The following is an 18242-nucleotide window of genomic DNA, read 5'->3' on the forward strand; positions in this document are numbered from 1 at the left end:
AGCTTTCTTTCTCCAACAGAACTCGATATGAACTCATAGCACAATTCTACCATCCTCCTTCTTAGAACCTTACTGAGTTCCTTGGACTACCCCATTGTTCTGAATATGGGTTATTAACGATGTATACCCTGGAAAAAGAAACCACTTCAAAGAAATGATTACAAGCCACGACATTACTATTTTAAGCTTATGATGAGTGAATGTAAACTTCTAACCATGATTATAACTTCTATGGACGTTTTAAGAGTCTCTTAGTTCTTCACACACTGCAGCTGCCCTTTGGTTTCGTTTTTGGTTGGATAAATACAGCATAATATCTCATCATTTGCTATTCATCCCAGGATGAATTAACCTCATCTTGAGACTAAGTGAGGGCCATATTATTTTTATTGATAATATGTAAACCCTTCAAATTTAAAGATGGTGTACTTTCTTTTTCTTCATGTAATAAAACATAAGCAACAGATAAGAAAAGTTTACTAATGACAGTTGTTTTCTGTTACCTAAGTAACAAATGTGAATTTACTACATTACAATAATTTTAGAATCTAGAGGAAGTGTGTCAAATTGACCTGTCATATATTCCAGTTGTGTTACTTATTCACATTTCCCAAGAAAATCCCCTGCTGCTCCTGGTGGAAAATTAAAAAAGTCATTTGATGTCAAATGACATCAAAAAGATGTAAAACTTTTTTTTTTTTTGGCTTACAAAAACCCATCATCATCATCTGCAATCTGTAAATTGTTACAGTATATTCAATAAATCACAAAAAAAAAGAAAGATTTATTTAACATTTTTATCTTCTTAAAATGTTATGCAATAGCTTCACTGGCCCAGCCCACTTGAGATGAAATTGGGTTTGACCCCCCCACCCCCTCCACCCCCCCTTATCTAGATTGTATTAATAGTGTATGCATAGATTTAAGTATGAGTAGTGGAGGTTTTAAGTTTTTATAACTCAATTGTGTGAGAAAAACAATACAGTAGCCCAATGTTGTTTAATTTTAACTTTAAAATCAAATGTCAGGCAAATACAAGGAAATTTCATCAAATAAATGTATGATTTAGGATGTGTACAGATGCCATTCTTTGCAGAAAAGACCATCCAAATGAGGAGCAGCAAATTAAGCACATTTTTTAGATTTGTAAAAGAGATTAGAGAGAAAATATCAGTGGGGAAAACAATTTTCACTCAAAATACACTTCCAGGTTATTCCTTAGCTTTCGCCTGTATTACATGATTACCATCAGCAGTGTGTGTTTGTCCAGAAGCTATTTTGGAGTCATTTCAACTTTCTGTTTTCTAATACATCACATATAGATTTATCATAAGCTTAGCTTGGTATTTCCTCATTTAAATTCAACAAATGACTTTGTTTTCACTCCGGTTAAGAAATATGATTATGATGATCAGGTTAAACCAGGAAATCATATGCTCGATTCTGAGAATAAAAACCCAGTTTGCATGTGATTTACCCAGTAATTAGCTTTTGTACCTCATATATCAACAACGTAAAACCCCTGGTAAGCTAGGAAACAAATTTTTTTTTTGTAAAACCATCATTTTTTAAAGCACAAGCCAAGAACTTTCATTCGGTTCACTGTCAATTGTAGAATTTCCAAAAGCACATGAAGGCAGCAGAAGACCAGCACAGCCCCGGCAAGACGTCACAACACGCTACGTCATTATTATTGTTATGGACGCCAACAAAGGATGAGGAGGGCACTCTGTTAATCTGTACGGATTAAAACGGTGAAATATTTAATATGTTAAACTGAACAATAATAAAACGCCTCTTTTGAATCTAAATAATTATTTTTTTTGCTAAAGCATTCCTCGTTTAACATTTCGAGCTGGGACGTATCTCTGTTTACGCCTGTTTTTGTTGCTAAGCAACGACGCAACACAGCGATGGCTGGAGACTGTCTATGAGTCGAAGACAGCAAATATTTTTTGTGAATTGATGTCTTTCATTAGCAGCCCGGTTGGCTTGTCTATCCCAGGGAGAACTGTTTGTTCTCTCATCTCTCAATTCGTGAGCTTTGCTTATATAAACAGTTTATTTGTGGGCTTTTCTAGTGGATTTAAGATGGCATCAAACTATGCATCACTTGTGAAGGAAGCCGTTCAGCTCCTCGACAAGTTTAGAGCTAGCAGACAGTGTTTGGATGACTTCACAGAAGATGCTATGAAGGATCTGCAGGTATGTCAGACTCAGATCAATGTGAGTGGATGCATAGGCCTGCTTCTGATTAGCCTGTATTTCTTGTTTTGTCACAGGACATGGACATGCTGCAGAGGAAGTTCATTCTTGATGTTGTTTCCGGATGTGTTGAGCAAAAGAAGCTGCTGGATGTAGTCATCAATGCCTTCTTTGGCCAGCACGTAAAATCAGTGTCCAGAGTTGAACGTAGCCAGTTTGTTGGTGAGTAACTTCATTGCTACTCCTGATTTCACCCTGAATAAAAGAACTGACATGTTTTAATGATCGTGTTGCTCCCCAGTTATCTGTTACCTGGCCACATTTCTTCTTGATGACCTCGGGCTTCAGTGTTTTAGCAGCATTGTTAAATCTCTGGACATCAAGAAAATGCACATGGTAAGAAACACAAATTCTGGGTGCAGAAGAGGGAAATTAATCAGCAGCTTTCTTATGTTGCACTTTTTAAAATTAGTTTTTAGGTTTCTTCTTCTCAAACCTCACCACGTGGATACAGGATGAGTGGAACAACATCTATGATGCTGCCTTTGTGGCAAAACAGTGGATTGGGCCTCTACTCAGGTGAGAAAAGCATGATAAACAAAAATACTACTTAGGTAATAACACGATAATAACTCAAAAAATGAAGGGAAAACTTAAATCTACACATTGTGTAATTCACTGACAACAAAAAGACATGACAGCAGTCAGTAGCAAACAAAATTTTTAATCCTTTGAGGGCTGTATTCAGTGATTGATTTGACGCTGAAGTCACATGAAGTTCAGCACAGCGTCTGTAGACTCTTTCATTCCTGTCACATAGGCTCAGTGTGAACATGCAAGAGAATAGGGCACCAAGGGGTGCTCATGCCATTGATCATTGAGTCTGTTTCCACACAGTCTGGTCAGAAATGTGCACAAGTATTCCAGTGGAGGTCGTTTTGTGAGCAGAGCATTTCAAATTCAGACAACCCAAATGTTTGCATGTGTGTCCTTTAGGTGGCGCCCTGAGATAGATATTCTCATGGACCAGCTTGCAGTCAAGATCTCTCAAGGGAATCTGCTCAAGAAATCTGCAACCAAAACCACTGAGCCCCAGGAGTTCGCCCTCACCGAACCTAAACCACGGCCTCTACCCATGCCCGAGCTCATCCCACAGCAGAAGAAATGCAAACCAGTCAGTATCAGTTACATAAAGTCCTTTACTTTGAGAACTTTTCATGTCCTCAATCCTTAAAGAGAATGTAAGCTGTAAACTGTGTAGAGCCTGGTGCGTCACTCTTGTTTGTCATGCAGGTACCAAGCAGCACCTACAAGGCTCCAAAGGAGAAGCAGATAATCGAGGAGAATAAACAGAAGAACCATCAAAAGGCTCAGGTACAATGAATCTAATACAAAAGAAGATATGTTTAACAGTTAAACGGCAGCTGGCACATTTAAGTTCGATAATAGTAGATATTATCCAAATTTTTTATACTTTTAAATTCAATAACATATACTGCCATTAAAATGTTTGCTTATCTGTTTTCCACCAAAGGAGCTTCTGTATGAAGCGAATATCAAACAGTTCAGATGTGGAAATCCACAGAAGTCTGAGCACACAAAGGTGTGTATGTGTGTGTCTGTGTGTGAGGGTGGGCTTGTATTCTGTTGGCTTCAACACCATCTCATACTTGTTCCACAGAGAGTGATGTCCAAGATTGAGGAAGACTTGGATTCAAGGCTCAAGCCTAATTCCTTTTATTCCCGTGGAGCTCCTTCCAGTAATAAGGTAAGTCCTAAGTACTCTGCCTGTTTCTAGATAGCCTAATGTTGGTGTAATATCTGCTGTCATGTGTGTATTTTTTACAGGCTGTCAGCTATCCGATCAAACTCAACAATGCAGCTATTCTGAGGAAGGAGGCACTGTATAAGCGTTGGGTGGAGGAGGAGGTCCAAAGGTACAGCACAGCTTTTACCTGCTACTAAGGTGTCTGCATAGTGCTCCACGAGGATGAAGTGCAAATCAAACACATGAAAAGTTGCGTCCTTTGTGCATCTGTATTTAATACAGAATTGAGCGGCTGGTGCAAGGGGAGCGCGATCCTTCATCTTTCCTGCAGTGGCAAAAGGAGATGCGTGAGAAGGACCTTCAGGAGCAGTTGCCCAAGATTGAGCGCCGACACCTGGAGGCATGCATCAGTGAACAGGAGGCAGCTCTGGCCCGCAAACGTATAATGGAGCGCAATCAGAAGGCTGCGCAGCTGAAGAAAGAACAGGTAGGTAAAAACCAAGTGGCAACTAATAAATAAAAGGAATTCACAGAGGATTAAACTTGTTGTCGTCTTCTTTATGGCTTGTTTGCTTTTTCTAGACCGCTCAACTGATGCAAAGATATGCTGAGAAAAGGTTGCAAGAGGAAAAGGAAATAAAGGATCTGGTGCAACAAGTGGCAGATGGCCACAAGAATTCAAAGGCAGCTAAAGAGAAGTTACAGAAGCTGAAGCAAAGCATAGGTGCGCCTCCTCAAGCAGCTTGTCAAACGGGGCATTTCACGTGTTTCTTTTTGCTGTTCACATCAATGTCATGACAAATTTCACAGTGAAAGAAGTCTCCGAACAGAACCAGGAGCTGCTTCGTCAAGCACTGGAGGAAGCAGAGGCAGAGATGAGCCGCAAATTTGAAGTCATCCGAGAAATTCACTGCATTGAGTCGCTTCCTTGCATGAAATTCAAGAAATTTGATGACACAGACGTAAGTGAAGGAAAGCTACAGTACTATGCAAAAAGAAAAAGTGGTTTCAATGTGGATCAAGACTTTTGCACAGTGCTGTATCTTATACTGAGATGCTGTTATCGATCTCTGTGACACAGTTATCTAATCCCATGTCAGACTGTAGGCCATGAGCTGCTGGGAGAAATGTCGCTGTATGAGACGAAGGAGCGGCTGGCCCATCTGAAGAACAAGCAGCAAGCAGAGCAGGAGGAGAAACGGAAGCTCATCCTGGAGGAGAAGCAGAAACAGAAGCAGCAGCTGATGGAGAAGCTGGATGCCATCAACTTCCACAGCAGTGTCCTGGCACAAGCTACGGCCATCAGGTCAGGAAAGTAGCAAACAAAAATACTCAAACCCAGAAATGTGCACATGTGTATGTAGGCTACTGATGCTAGTTTTGGCATGTGGCAGGAAAGAGGAGAGGAAAGCCGAGAAGGAATTCATTCAGCAGGTGGTGGCTCAGGATGAGACGGTTTTAGCTCTGAAGAAGATGCTTGAAGAGAAAAAGCAAGAACGTCAAAAGCTCAAGCAAACTGAAAGCAAGGTCAAAGCCCCTGAACAGACGAGAGGACACACAGGGACACACAGCCAGGTGAGTGTAAAGTCCACAACAAAGAAGAAATGAAAGAAGAAATAAAATGTATCCATAACTCCTTTCACTGTTTCCCCTTTTGCCAGGCGAGTGTGAAAAGCTGGGAGGAGCTGGAGCAGAGCTTAACCCGCCTTGTAGAGAATTTTTCTTGACTCAAGCTATAAATGTGTTTATCAGGCACTGCAATCTTATGACTGTTTAATTTAATAAAACACACGTGTGGATAACATGTGCAGTCATTTGAAGTTGTACTTATGTACTGATGTTGATCGCTGCTTGGTTTTCTGCAACAGTCGAGTAGATATTAAGACTTTTTTTTATTTTTTGTTTCAATTACTGCCAAAGTTATCGAAACTCATGTCTGTATGTAACATGAAAAAAGGAAGCGTGCCTTCAGCCGTGACTGATGAGGAATGTTTCCCTTCCCCTAAACAATATTGTTTTCTGTGGCTTTCTGCGTTTTGCTACCAATTTACTGTACTAAATAAATACCAAGAGTCAAGTATCATATCTTTTGGGACTATCCACAACAACAAAAAAGAGAACTACTGCAAGCATAGACACAAGAATTGAAAAATATACAAAAACATTTCTCTGTGATATTCTATATTTAGCACAAAGCAACATAAAGTATATTCATGTCATGATTTATTTATTTTTTTTGGTGAAAATTCATTAAGTAATTTTCATGATAAATGAGTATTACTGCTTGGACCTAGTTTGAACCGCTTCACCTGCAGACCGGGAGCAACTCTGAGCCTAATGCATGATGTTTTAATAAGGCGGTGGTGTCCCTGTTGGTTGTTCCTTGTAACTACACCAGATCTGTCTTGAATTGAGCCCATTTTTCTCGTTTTTTTCCCCTCTAAACCAAAATCACATGATGCCTTTTTGTCATATGACACTGATGAGTGGGCTGATTCCCCTGACAGCGTACTCTATGAAAACAAAGGAAACGCTGCCACATTTGAGAGATGAGATGCTGTAGACAAGTATTGTTTGGTGGCTGCAGTCGGTAATCTGGAGCATGGACTGTCGGGGAGTTCTGGCTGCGATCGCCGCCGCTGGTTTCATAGGTAAGTGGAGTGGCTTGTACCGTTAACGAAACGGCGGCGGTAATCCTATAAACCAAGGGTCTAATACAGAGATTTACTGTATAGTATGAAAAAAAGCATGAAGTCACCTTAGGTTAATTCACTACTGAAAAGTGGCGATGGTTTGTTATTGAAAGTATAGAAACAGTAGAATCAGTTCTAATGTTGTTGCATCATGTAATTTAGACTTTGTTCAAAGCAAAACTTTATTACACACACTTTTCTTTGCACCAGGACACCATAATGAAGTTAATACACCGGCTCACTGTATTTCCGTGGTACTTATTGCTTTTGTATTTCTGTTAATATAATTTTATCCGTTTTTACAAACTCCCTGACTTGTAATTCAAGAAGCACATCTATTTGGGAGAGAACTGCTGCCAACCCAGAGGAGACAGGAGCTGAGAAATCATATGACCCCTTTCTGAATAATTGCATTTCATGAGGAGGATGGCTCCTATTCAAGAAAGCAGTTAAGCGCAAGGCTTATGTGATTACTACCACAATATAGGCTCTGTTTTGCTGACGTGCCTATAGCTTTTGCAGCCACCTTTTTTTTTCTTTCTTTCTCTGTTGGATAAGCTATTTGTAAAATCCTTCAGCTATAGTTGATTGAAGAAGTTCTTCCTCTTTTAATAAAGGCAATGCAGCAAGGTTGGCTCTCAGGTCACTCATCCACTTGCTAACATTTATTTTTCATACTTCTGTTGTGTCCCTGAGGCTGTGTCCTAGCTCAGTGCGTGTCTAGGGAGGAGGGACGTGAGGGTTCAACCTCAGTCCACAGCAACATTTCAAAGCAGGAGACTGAATCATGGAGAGATGCAGGGAGACAGGAGTTAAAATCATGGTTATTATTTGCAATACTAATAAATAAATGAAAACATTCAAAGAAAAGGTATGCAGGAGGGTCCCCCAAAATGTTTGCTTGCACTGTTTGTATTAATTATTAGTGATTATACCACATATTTTTGCTTTTATGCACTCGAGCCATAACCTTTTCACTACATTTAGGTACTTAGGAACCTTTTTAAGACAGCTGACCGCATATATACCATTGTGTCCTTCCTTCTCAGGCTTAGTGGTGAGCCAGACCACACTTACTCCTGCTGTGACAGATACCACTCTGATCGAAAATGTGACCAGTCTGACTCCGACACCCGTGATTTTCAGCAGCACCACCTCAGGCTGCTTCACTTTTAACCTTTCTGCTTGTGAGCCATGTGCACCGGGGTCACAGTACGACAACAGTGAGTCAGTGACTATCATCTGCCATGTCTTTATTTTATGATATTTATAAATATGCTATATTTAATGTCTTTTCTGTTAAGTACCTGGCTTTGCTTTTGTTGATATTAAAATAAGCTGTATGATATTAAAGCAGCAAAAATGAAGAGTAAAATCAACTTTTTGTCAATCCCACAGACACCCTTCTGTGCACGTGCTGTCCTGACTCAGGGCGGTGTGTATTTCCTGGCGCGTGCCTGCCATGCACCAGAGGATTTTATCAGCCACTAGCTGGACAGCAGCAGTGTCTACCTTGCAGCCGGGGCTTCTACACCAAGTAAAGACTAATTTTGCTCCAGCAAATTCAAACTTCACTTTTTTTTCTCTCTCTTTTTAAATAGAAATCCAGAGTTTACATCACTAATAATTTTTTCATATGCTGTATCCACTTCAGTTTCACTGGAAGTCCATTATGTCACCCTTGCCCTCCTGGGTCCTTCAACAATAACACTGGTGAAGACTCTTGCACAAGTTGCTCACCAGGTTTGTTTATCTAGCAGTCACTCATTGTTTTCTATATCAGAAAACAGAGAGTGTTGATTCCCAGACATATGCTTTAAATGTAAAATATTGCTATAAAATACACACAACTTAAAGAGAAAGGCACGCTTTATGCTTTTCATTATTTTCTGTTACAAAACAATGGATCCTCTTAGTGGATGTGGTTTCAAATAATAGCTTAAAGTTCAGGCTTCAGACTCCTCTAAACATTTGCTTGGTAGCTTTTCCGTATGATGTCACTCTGAGGTGATATCTGTATTATGGTTATCTCAGTAAATTTGAACAGGTCTCCTTAAAGTCTATAGATATGCCTACATTAGTATATGTTGATATCTATAACTCAAAACCACAAATTATGTATATTTCTGTTCGGTTTTTAGGTTTCTTTTCATCGCAGGGTAATTCTACTTCATGTAAACCATGTGCACAAGGACATTTTTGCAAGTAAGTTGGACCTGATTGCTGCTGGGACTGCATTTCTGTTTGTGTGTCCATTTTTCTGTTTTGTTGTTGTTGCCCTGTAACTGAGCAGAACTCAGTGTTTGGAAAATAACTTATCTAACCACCAAACTGAGCATCACATGCTTTCATCTCATGGTTCTTAGTTGCCTGCACAGTTGCACGCCACACAAACACACCCGCACGCACAGACACACACAGGACTAGCTACACAGTGTCTGCTTTGAGTAATCTGCAGCTGGCACAAAGTCACGAATGGCATGCACAGCCCTGTTTAAGTGGTTTATATGACCCTTATTGAAATGAATGTAGTTTTGATTCATGACAAAAATGCATTATCACTCCATTACAGTTTGAGATATGGTTACAGGGGGCTAATACTCCTTTGGATTTTCCCAGGTTATTTTTGAGAATTTCCAGACTAGATAGGATATGTAGGCTCACGCGGTCTAGATGACGTGTCCCAAATAACCTTCACAGGGAGGCGTCTTGCAAGATTCTTAATCACAGCTAAACTGTGGGTGTAAAAGAGCAGCAATCTTAGCTCCTTCTCTGGATCTGTGGATTTATTTTTTACCATTTAGAAACTGACAGTCATTAAACACTCATAGTCATACTTCTCCATTGGCAGAGCTTCAAGGCTTCATTGTGAGAGTCTGGTGACCTCTTTGCCTGCTGAAAGCACTTCCTAGGGCTGATTGCAAGTTTGTTTCTGCACTAATAAAAGCGATATTCCTTTTTAGTCTGTCCATACTTGCCAGCCAAGCCTGAAAGCCTATCTCCTCACTGCCAGCGTCTGCCAGCAGGTTCCTGGGCTGCTGCCATGATAGGAAGTGATGTCTCACAGCCACGACTCCATATGTTATTTACAGATGCTAAAAATAGTGTTTGGGACTTGGCCTCTCTTTATTTTTTTAGTTTGATGAATTACCTCCTGCCACCACCAAGTTACAAAACATTTCTCCAGTAGTCACTGTTTTATCCACTGATCTAACTGTTAACTATTGACAACAACCATTCATATTATTAGTAGGATCTTTGAGTAGACCTGCTCCAAAGTGTTCACATGTATTTTACAGCTATAAATGTTTTGTTTTTTTCCTGACAGCTCATCGGGTTGTACTCAGTGCCAGATGTGTCCTGGAGGCACAGAAGCTCTGCAGACTGCCGCTAAGGACTGCTCTCCATGTCGGCCAGGTAAACTATCTTAAATGGGCTGTCACTTAGTCATTTGTGTGAGTGTTTGCTGTGGCTTGCAATAGAGAAAGATAAGAATTGCTTTCCATCCCAGTGATGTGTGATTTTTGAACAGGTATGTACAAGGCCGCCCGTCAGAATATGTGTCAAATCTGCAGCAGTGGTTATTTTCAGATCCACTGGGGCCAGGAAAGCTGTGATATCTGCCCAGAGAATCACTACTGCCCTGTGAGTGCGCCACACTCTCTCTGATGAAATACATGCGTGTGCATTTAAAAGATATTTAGCGACAGAGCATGTTATTCTCTCAGAGTCCCGACGTGAACCCCATTCAGTGTCCAAGTGATGCCTTTTGTCCAGAGGGCAGCTTGGCTCCGGGCTACTGCATGGAGACTTTCTTCCGCAAAGCAGGGGACACTTGTGAACTGGCTCCTGTCACTATTGCTTTGTTAGTTATTGGAGGAGGGGGTGAGTAATACTAACAACGATTGTTTGATCCGAGCGATTTATTTATTTTTTGTGTCTGGTATTGTAATGGGTCATAAAGTTGCCTGTTTTCTGTAAAATTCACATTCAAATGAATTGAAAAAAGGAAAAAGTGATGAAACAAACTGCATTTTCAGTAACTTGACTCAGTTATAGTCCTGTTTATTGATATATAATAACTGTAAATGAGCCATGTTAATTCAAGCTCAATTCTTATGGCTAAATGCAGTCCTGTCAGGTGGTTCAAATAAAGATATAATGAATTGAATTAGGAGTCATGGTCACATGCTAAAGCACTCTATGTATGCCTGTAATGATGTGCGTGTCTCTATCATATATGTCTGTGTGTTTTTTATTCCAGTGGCCTTACTCTTTATCATTTTAATGCTTTTACGTCGACGAAGAGAAACTGACGGAGAGCTAACAGTAGCCCGGGCTCCACTGTTACGAAAAGAGCGACCTCAAGGACGATACTATGGCCTGCCCTGTGACGCAGAACCTGTATATGCGGGCTGGTGAAGCACTAAGATACAAGAAGAGACACTGAAACACTGATAAAACTCCCTCCTTCCCCTCTAGAGACTACACCTTGACAAACCACCAGCCTGTCAATTGCAATGAATCACTGGCCAGTGGAGGTTGATTCTTTGGTGAATTCTTCCTGTTGCAATCGTTCCACTCAGAGAAAAACATTCCTTGTGTAAGTGAGGTTATTTGATTATGAAAGGTACGCTGGAATGACGAAAACAACATACATCCCTCTGCTTGGTGAGGGATGTAAAAAAATGTAAAGCCTTTTTCACTTATGAAAAGCACTTTTTTTTAACAAGGTAATTGATTTACTTTGCATTCCTGTGTCAGTACACTTACATTAACATCTGTTGTCTCAGTGATTATGTGTAAAGTGTGGATGATACTTTTTTTTTAAAAATTAATTTAATTCTATCGCTTTTTAGATACTTTTGCTTAAAGGTTTTTAACTGCTTTTTAAGGTTATATTTGTATGTTTTAGACGAAAATAAAATATTCTGATTTCTAACCCTTTTCAAATGCTATGTTATATTGTGGACTAGCTTTAAAATAAATGAAAAAAAAATCTATATTGTCTTGATAATTTGTCCTAATATGCTGGGACAGGATAAGCGGAAGCGAATGGATGGATGGATGGATGGATGGATGCTGGGACAGTATAAAGTAATTTATTTCGAATGACCATTAATAGGTTGTAAGTAATAGCACCTGTTATCATTAGTGTCCTCATATTAATTTATTTACTGGAGGAAAATTACTTTTAAAAAAAAAAAATTAAAATACTTTTTAACAAGTACTGATTCTCCATATTCAAAACCTTTGATTGGCTGCATGCACTATATGTGTAATTAATTCAAATAATATATATATGTAAATATGTAAACTTTTTATAAACAACTTTAAAACTCAAGAAAGGCTCACATTTCACAGATTTCAAAACATTTTGAAAGACTGGCTAATTTAACCAAGAAAAACAACGTAATTAATATCAGAACAGAATGTGTAATAACAACTGCCTTTCAGCAACATACAACACAAAACTGTAGTGTATTTTATCAAAGACAAACAGTGACAGTACAATGGCCTGCCAGCAGCAAAGAGTAGTGCTTTTATAACAGCCTTCAAGTAAATCTGGTGATATTATACCCTCCATTAGTGTGTAGAAAGTGTAATTTAGGCTGTGTTTTAATTGTTGTTCAATTCTTGCTCCTGTATGCTGTGAATGTGGTGTTATACTGTCTTCTGCTAAGCGGAGAATTAAGAAATGCAAACACTGTCTTAACCAGCTCTTTATAATTACCACAGCTGACATTACATGCGTCGCTTGTCTACAAAGCTTTGAAAGTAAAATTAGTTAAAAGCTCTGAAATGTTTCATTTTTTGGTCATATTTTGACTTGGTTGTATAATGCGTGTAGGCTATTTATAGATAGATAGATAGATAGATAGATAGATAGATAGATAGATAGATAGATAGATAGATAGATAGATAGCAAGGGTTTTAGACACTTTTCGATCACTCTTAGCCATCACGCTATACCAGAGGTGTCAAACATAAGACCTCAGGATTAGAATTGACCCAGCAAAGATTCTGCTGCTCACTGGACAGCTTCAGACATTGTGAAGCAGGGCATAGGTTTTGACTTTAAAATGTCTTTTTTATTATTTAAATATGTTTTAAAGCTTTTCCTACTGATAAAGTCCTCCCCCACCATGGCCATTCATGCCACAAAAAAGTAGTTAAGTAATAAATAAACAATTAAATGACAGAAAAGTTCCTGTTATCTGCTCTCTCTCTCTCTCTCTCTCTCTCTCTCTCTCTCTCTCTCTCTCTCTCTATATATATATATATATATATTTTTTTTTTTTTTTACAATGGCTCTACAAGAATAATAAAAAAGCTTCTGTTCTATAATTACAGACAGTCTTGGCAACAAGCTACCAGAACTTTCTCTGTAATTTTACTGATTAAATTCTTGTAGTTTAAGCCCAAAGAGTTGTGCTTGTCAGATTTCTTTCATTTAGTACAGCAGAAAATGTTTTTTCTCAGGAAAATTTAGATATTCTGTTGAAATTGCTCCTCTTTTTCATATAGTTACTGGGCTTTTTCACATGAATAATTAGTTTGACATGTCTGCGCTGTACCATCGGGGTTCTGATCACTCCCCAGATCATTCTGCAGTACTCCTGCAACACCAGATACACAGTTGGAGAGAACTGCGGACCTCAGGAAGAACAGATGGCCGTTACAACCCCCCACAGCCTGACACCTTCCATCAGGGAGTCAGGCTGATGCTGAGGATGCCTAAAACCGCAGAAGTATGAATCAATCAATTCTTTAGAAATTAGTCATGGAAATATTTTTTGAACTATCACAGTCTATTCTCAACATTAATCAGGCACTTGAATCCTCTTTTGCTAGTTTTATCTGTAACAGGTCACTGCTGCAGGTTGTATACTGTATATATGTGTCAGTGTTCTGCCTTGAAATGTTATGACAGTTGCAACCACTGTGTTGGAGTTGGGATATTCTGTCTGTGCCTCCATGGGTTTCCTTCTACAGTCCAAAGATGTACATGATAGGTTTGTCTGTCCCTTTGTGTCCTCGCTGTCTGACTGGTGATCTGTTCGGGATGTACTACTTCTTGCCAGGTGTCAGCTGGTATAGCTGGTGAAGAAAATAGATGGATGAATGGATGGATGCTGTGGCATAATTATATTTACTGCACAACACAGCCCTATGCACAGCAGTCATTTTGATGAATCATAGCAGGGAAAGCACAGGCGTTATTAAGAACATCAATCACTATTTCATTTAGCTATCTAGATTGTGGATATTTGCTCCAGCTACATTTCTGTCATGGGCTATCTGTTCAGTAGGTACGGGGAAATTTGCCAGACTAAATAAATAAGAAAACTGAAATACTGATTTGGTCTTCCAACAATGAACAGTTCTTTCCAGATTATGCAAAAGTTCAACAGGAGAATGTGAAAAAATGGCAAATCTCAGGATCTCATGTTTACAATGTGACAGCTATGTAGACAGACACAGCTGGAAGCTACATATCATACTGTATATACACCAAGTAGACTGAATACAGGAGTATTTAATACATTTGTATTGGATAAAATGTGGTGTAGTGTGGTGCAGTGCCTGATAATCTTTTGATTACTGTAATACATAAAAGTTATATTGAAAAGTTATAAAGGACATAAATTAACAGTGCCACAGAAATACTCAATTTATGTTAAACCTACACAATGATATTTTACAAAAGCAATGGCAGAGTAAAATACTAGGTATTTTATTGTAAATGTTTTTATACATAATTTTTTTTTACTAAACAAAAGCAAAAGCTTTTTTAAGCTCGTCAGACAGGGGTAAAACTCTTACTTAGGCCAGTCTTAAAGAACCAACCTTATGTACAGTATTGTATTGTCTATAAACATGTTTTATTACACTGAAATGTGTTCATATGCGATTTATTCACATTTTATATGTTTGGTTTGTCTCAAAATGACTTGAATGGTTCTCTCTCTCTCTTTTTAGCCTGCTCTGGTTCGCCATATCCTGCACAGCACAGCCAACCATGTCCTTCACTAGGTGGCGGTAAAGCGCTGTGTCGCTTCAACTTAACTTCATGCTTTTAACAAGAAGGTTTGTCCTAACGGGCCACCGTACTTACTTGGGCGTTCAGGAGGAAACATGGCGGCCACCCTGGCAAGGAGGCTGTCCGGTGTGTAACTGCAGTTTGACATTAATACAGTTTTATTTCACCCTCTTGATGCGGTGCATGTTTATCATCTGTGTGTTACCGAGCACTGCTGTTCAGTAACACATACAGAAATAGCTGAATTCTGTTTTATATTCATGTGTTTCTCTGTCGTCCTTGTGTTTGACAACAGGGCTGCTGAGGCCGCTGTCCGTGTCTGTATGTGCCCTGACACCACAGACCTGTCAGTTCTCCAGCCTCGTCCAGTCTGCGCATCTCTACAGTTCTTTTACAGCCGCTGTCCGTGCTCCTCTCGAGGGTACAGTGTGGCAGACACCACGCTACAACATACTGCAGAGGTAAGGAGTGAAGGAATAGAAATATGAGGGGGGTGCATTTGAGTAATTAAGCTCCCCAAAGTAACAGGCTAGGTTATTGTTCGTCCTAATCACGATTAGGTACAGCTTTTCCTCCAGGAAACCGTTTCACTGAATTGATAATACGAGCTAATCTCATCTTGTGACACTTTTGTTGGTAGTGGACAGCCGGCCCACTTATTAAATACAGCATAGACGACTTGCAGTGACACAGCACCTGCTTTCCACGCTGGGGGCGTTTTGTAGTTATTTGTTTATACTGTTGGCAAAAGGCGTCTTTATTTCGGATATAAAACACTAAAAAACTGAGATGACTAAAATGTGACTTCAACAGCTGCATCACAGAGTCTTTATAATGTAAACACTTTGCAGCGGGTCTGAAAAATAATAGACGTTTCTATTATTTATTTTATGCTGTATTCATTGGCCACTTTGTTAGGTACACCCTTTTGACTCCCTTTTTTTCTTCATAATTTCCTTAATTATAAAGGCAAAACAGATTCGATGATGTGCTGGGAACTGACATGTAGGGCTGGGCGATATGACCCAAAATTCATATCTCGATATTTTTTAGCTGGATGGCGATATAAGATATATATCTCGATATTTTTTTAAAGCCATAAAGTAAGAACAAAAAGAGAGTTCTTAGTCAAAGCTGTGTCCCAGATGTCACACATGCACTTTTATTAACATAGAGCATGGATGTACATGAAAAAAACTACTCAAAAATAAATTATGAGCATTTATTAAATAATAACGCTCCATAAATAAAAGAAAACTATGTTGTTTTTGTCCATAACAAAAAGCTCACAATTGTGCAGTCAAAATGTAAACTAAAATTTCACAGCTGCTCTGTTCCCAACTTCTACTGCGTGACTGACAGCCTGGAGTTTGAAATCCGCTTCAGGTGCCATTTATGGTCCTTATACACACAATACGGTAATATTACGTTGAAGCACAGTGCGTATTACTACGCGAGGCTCCTCAGTAGCCGTAATGCTCCGACAATCCATCAAGCGGTGCAGCTCCGTAGCTTACCAAAGTCGTACTAAAACATTTTTTGACAGATTGCTGAGCGCTGTGTACCACATAAAATCGGTTTGCAGTCATCAAGCACAACCAGAATTCATACATAAGGCGTGCTGTCAACTTTTGAGAAAATGAAAGGATTTTAGGCTGTGCAGGCCCTGTGGGCTGCATGGCGTTAGCGTGGTTAGCTCGTTAACACGTTGACGCCGTCCAACCCCACGCACAGGGCGATGCGCAGTAACTCGTTAACGGAGATTTGCCGTGTTCATCTTGTCGCTGCCTGCAGGTTAAGCTATAGGGGAGGAGGGGGAGTTGTGTTCAGTGAAGGAGAGAGGCGAGGCGGAGTAATGTTGCGTAGAGACAAAAGTGGACGAAAGAGAGGCAAACTTGCGGCTTCACAACTATAATTATAACGTATATATCGATATAAAGGATATGGGTCACATCTTATATCTTGTATAAAAATATATCTATATTAATTTTTTTTTTTTTAAAAAACTCGATATATCGCCCAGCCCTACTGACATGACAGCACCTCACAGCTGCTGCAGATTTGTCTGGTGCACATCCATGATGTGAGTCTCCTGCTCCACCACATCCCAAAGTTGCACTCTGGTGATGATGGAGCCATTTGCATACAGTCATTCTCATTGCCATGTTCAAAGATATGAGTTTGAGAAGATTTGAGCTTTGTGACATGATGCTTTATCCTGCAGCCGTCAGAAGATGAGTACAGAGGTCAGAAAGGGAGGGACGTGGTCAGCGGCAATGCTCAGCTTAGTTGGTGCTAAGGGTTCAAAATGTGCCAAGAAAATATCCCCACACTATTCCAACATCAGCAGCAGTGTCAATAGTTGATACACGGCAGTTTGACCTGTTTTCATGTTGTTTACTCATATTCTGACCCTACCATCTCAATGTGAAGCAACAATCAAGACTCATCAGACCAGGCAAGCTCTTTCCTGTCTTCTGTTGTCCAATTTTGGTGACCCAGTATTAACTGTAGCATCAGTTCCCTGTTCAGAGATGCTCTTCAGCACAGCTGAAATAGTGGGTATTTGAGCTACTGTTGCTTTCCTACCAAGTTGAAGCAACAGTAGCAGTGGTCATTCTCCTCTGACTTCTGGTGTTGAAGCATTTCCACCCAAACTGCTGCTTACTGGATACTTTCTCTTTTTTAGCTCATTCTCTGTAAACCATAGAGATGACTGTTTGGGAAAATTCCAGCAGATTAGCAGCTTTTTAAATACTCTGACCCTTCTGACACAAATAACCATGCAACTATGTTCAGAGTCACTTCTTCCTCATTCTGATGCTCTATTTTAATTTCAGTACGTCCTCTACATGACAAAAGCCACTCAGTTGCTTCCATATGAGTGGATAATTATATATTTGTGTTAACAAGCTGGTGAACAGGTGTACAAAGTAAGTATGTTCTTTGTAACAGCTGTTCTGCTTCTCTGTGTTGTTGCAGGGTGTCGGCACTTGTTCCTAGTCTAACTCAGCAGCCAAGCAGACGTCTGACTTACTATAGTGTCAAGAAGGGGAAGAGAAAGAGTGTAAAATCTGTCACAGATAGGTTCATGAGGCTGCACTGTGGCCTTTGGATCCGACGCAAGGTTTGTATGTGTTACAGCTGCTTGAATCATATGTTAATTGTAGGTAACGTGTTAAATAAAACTTCCTGATTTTGAATATGAACAGGCTGGATACAAGAAGAAGCTCTGGAAGAAGAAACCTGCCAGACGAAAGCGCCTCAGAGAGATCGTATTCTGTAGCAAAACACAATGCAAGCTTTTAGATAAAATGACAACCTCATTTTGGAAAAGGAGAAACTGGTACGTCGATGATCCATACCTGAAGTACCACGATCGGGTCAACCTCAAACCCTAATTTGCTGATTCACGTAATGACATCTTGTCTTCTGCTTGTAATGTAATGATGTTGTATATGTGTCAAATAAATCATCACATTTTCCCATACTTTCCCTGTACGCTTTCTTTTAAAGCAAATACGCAGAAAAA

The 18242-nt window shown here is 39.6% G+C and overlaps 3 protein-coding genes across 6 annotated transcripts; all 3 read left to right on the plus strand.

The window, feature by feature from the left end:
* Positions 1-1630: 1630 nt before the first annotated feature.
* On the plus strand, positions 1631-5777 carry cfap99 (cilia and flagella associated protein 99). Of its 3 annotated transcripts, none has more exons than XM_085144153.1 (16): positions 1631-1739; positions 2082-2205; positions 2283-2427; positions 2507-2601; positions 2678-2784; positions 3202-3379; positions 3499-3579; positions 3740-3808; positions 3887-3973; positions 4054-4142; positions 4256-4460; positions 4556-4697; positions 4784-4935; positions 5074-5279; positions 5368-5548; positions 5635-5777. In XM_085144153.1, exons 2-16 carry the CDS (start codon positions 2092-2094, stop codon positions 5698-5700), a joined length of 1917 nt encoding a protein of 638 aa, XP_085000279.1. In that variant the 5' UTR covers positions 1631-1739; positions 2082-2091; the 3' UTR covers positions 5701-5777. The 3 variants fall into 3 exon arrangements, with proteins under 3 accessions (XP_085000279.1, XP_085000280.1, XP_085000278.1); XM_085144154.1 differs by having other exon boundaries at positions 1650-1754; XM_085144152.1 differs by lacking the exon at positions 1631-1739 and having other exon boundaries at positions 1761-2205.
* A 484-nt stretch (positions 5778-6261) lies between these two features.
* On the plus strand, positions 6262-11712 carry LOC146496425 (uncharacterized). 2 transcript variants are annotated; one of them, XM_085144156.1, is made up of 9 exons: positions 6262-6624; positions 7716-7889; positions 8065-8203; positions 8321-8409; positions 8808-8871; positions 9995-10083; positions 10199-10311; positions 10395-10551; positions 10931-11710. In XM_085144156.1, the coding sequence occupies exons 1-9, from the start codon at positions 6576-6578 to the stop codon at positions 11086-11088; spliced, it is 1032 nt and encodes a 343-aa protein (XP_085000282.1). In that variant the 5' UTR covers positions 6262-6575; the 3' UTR covers positions 11089-11710. The 2 variants fall into 2 exon arrangements, with proteins under 2 accessions (XP_085000282.1, XP_085000281.1); XM_085144155.1 differs by lacking the exon at positions 6262-6624 and having other exon boundaries at positions 6638-7889; positions 10931-11712.
* A 3017-nt stretch (positions 11713-14729) lies between these two features.
* On the plus strand, positions 14730-18198 carry mrpl35 (mitochondrial ribosomal protein L35). The gene is made up of 4 exons (XM_085142808.1): positions 14730-14836; positions 15006-15171; positions 17693-17837; positions 17923-18198. The coding sequence occupies exons 1-4, from the start codon at positions 14806-14808 to the stop codon at positions 18109-18111; spliced, it is 531 nt and encodes a 176-aa protein (XP_084998934.1). The 5' UTR covers positions 14730-14805; the 3' UTR covers positions 18112-18198.
* Positions 18199-18242: the final 44 nt, after the last annotated feature.

Source organism: Neolamprologus multifasciatus, chromosome 19, assembly GCF_963576455.1.
Source record: "Neolamprologus multifasciatus chromosome 19, fNeoMul1.2, whole genome shotgun sequence".
NCBI lineage: Eukaryota > Metazoa > Chordata > Actinopteri > Cichliformes > Cichlidae > Neolamprologus > Neolamprologus multifasciatus.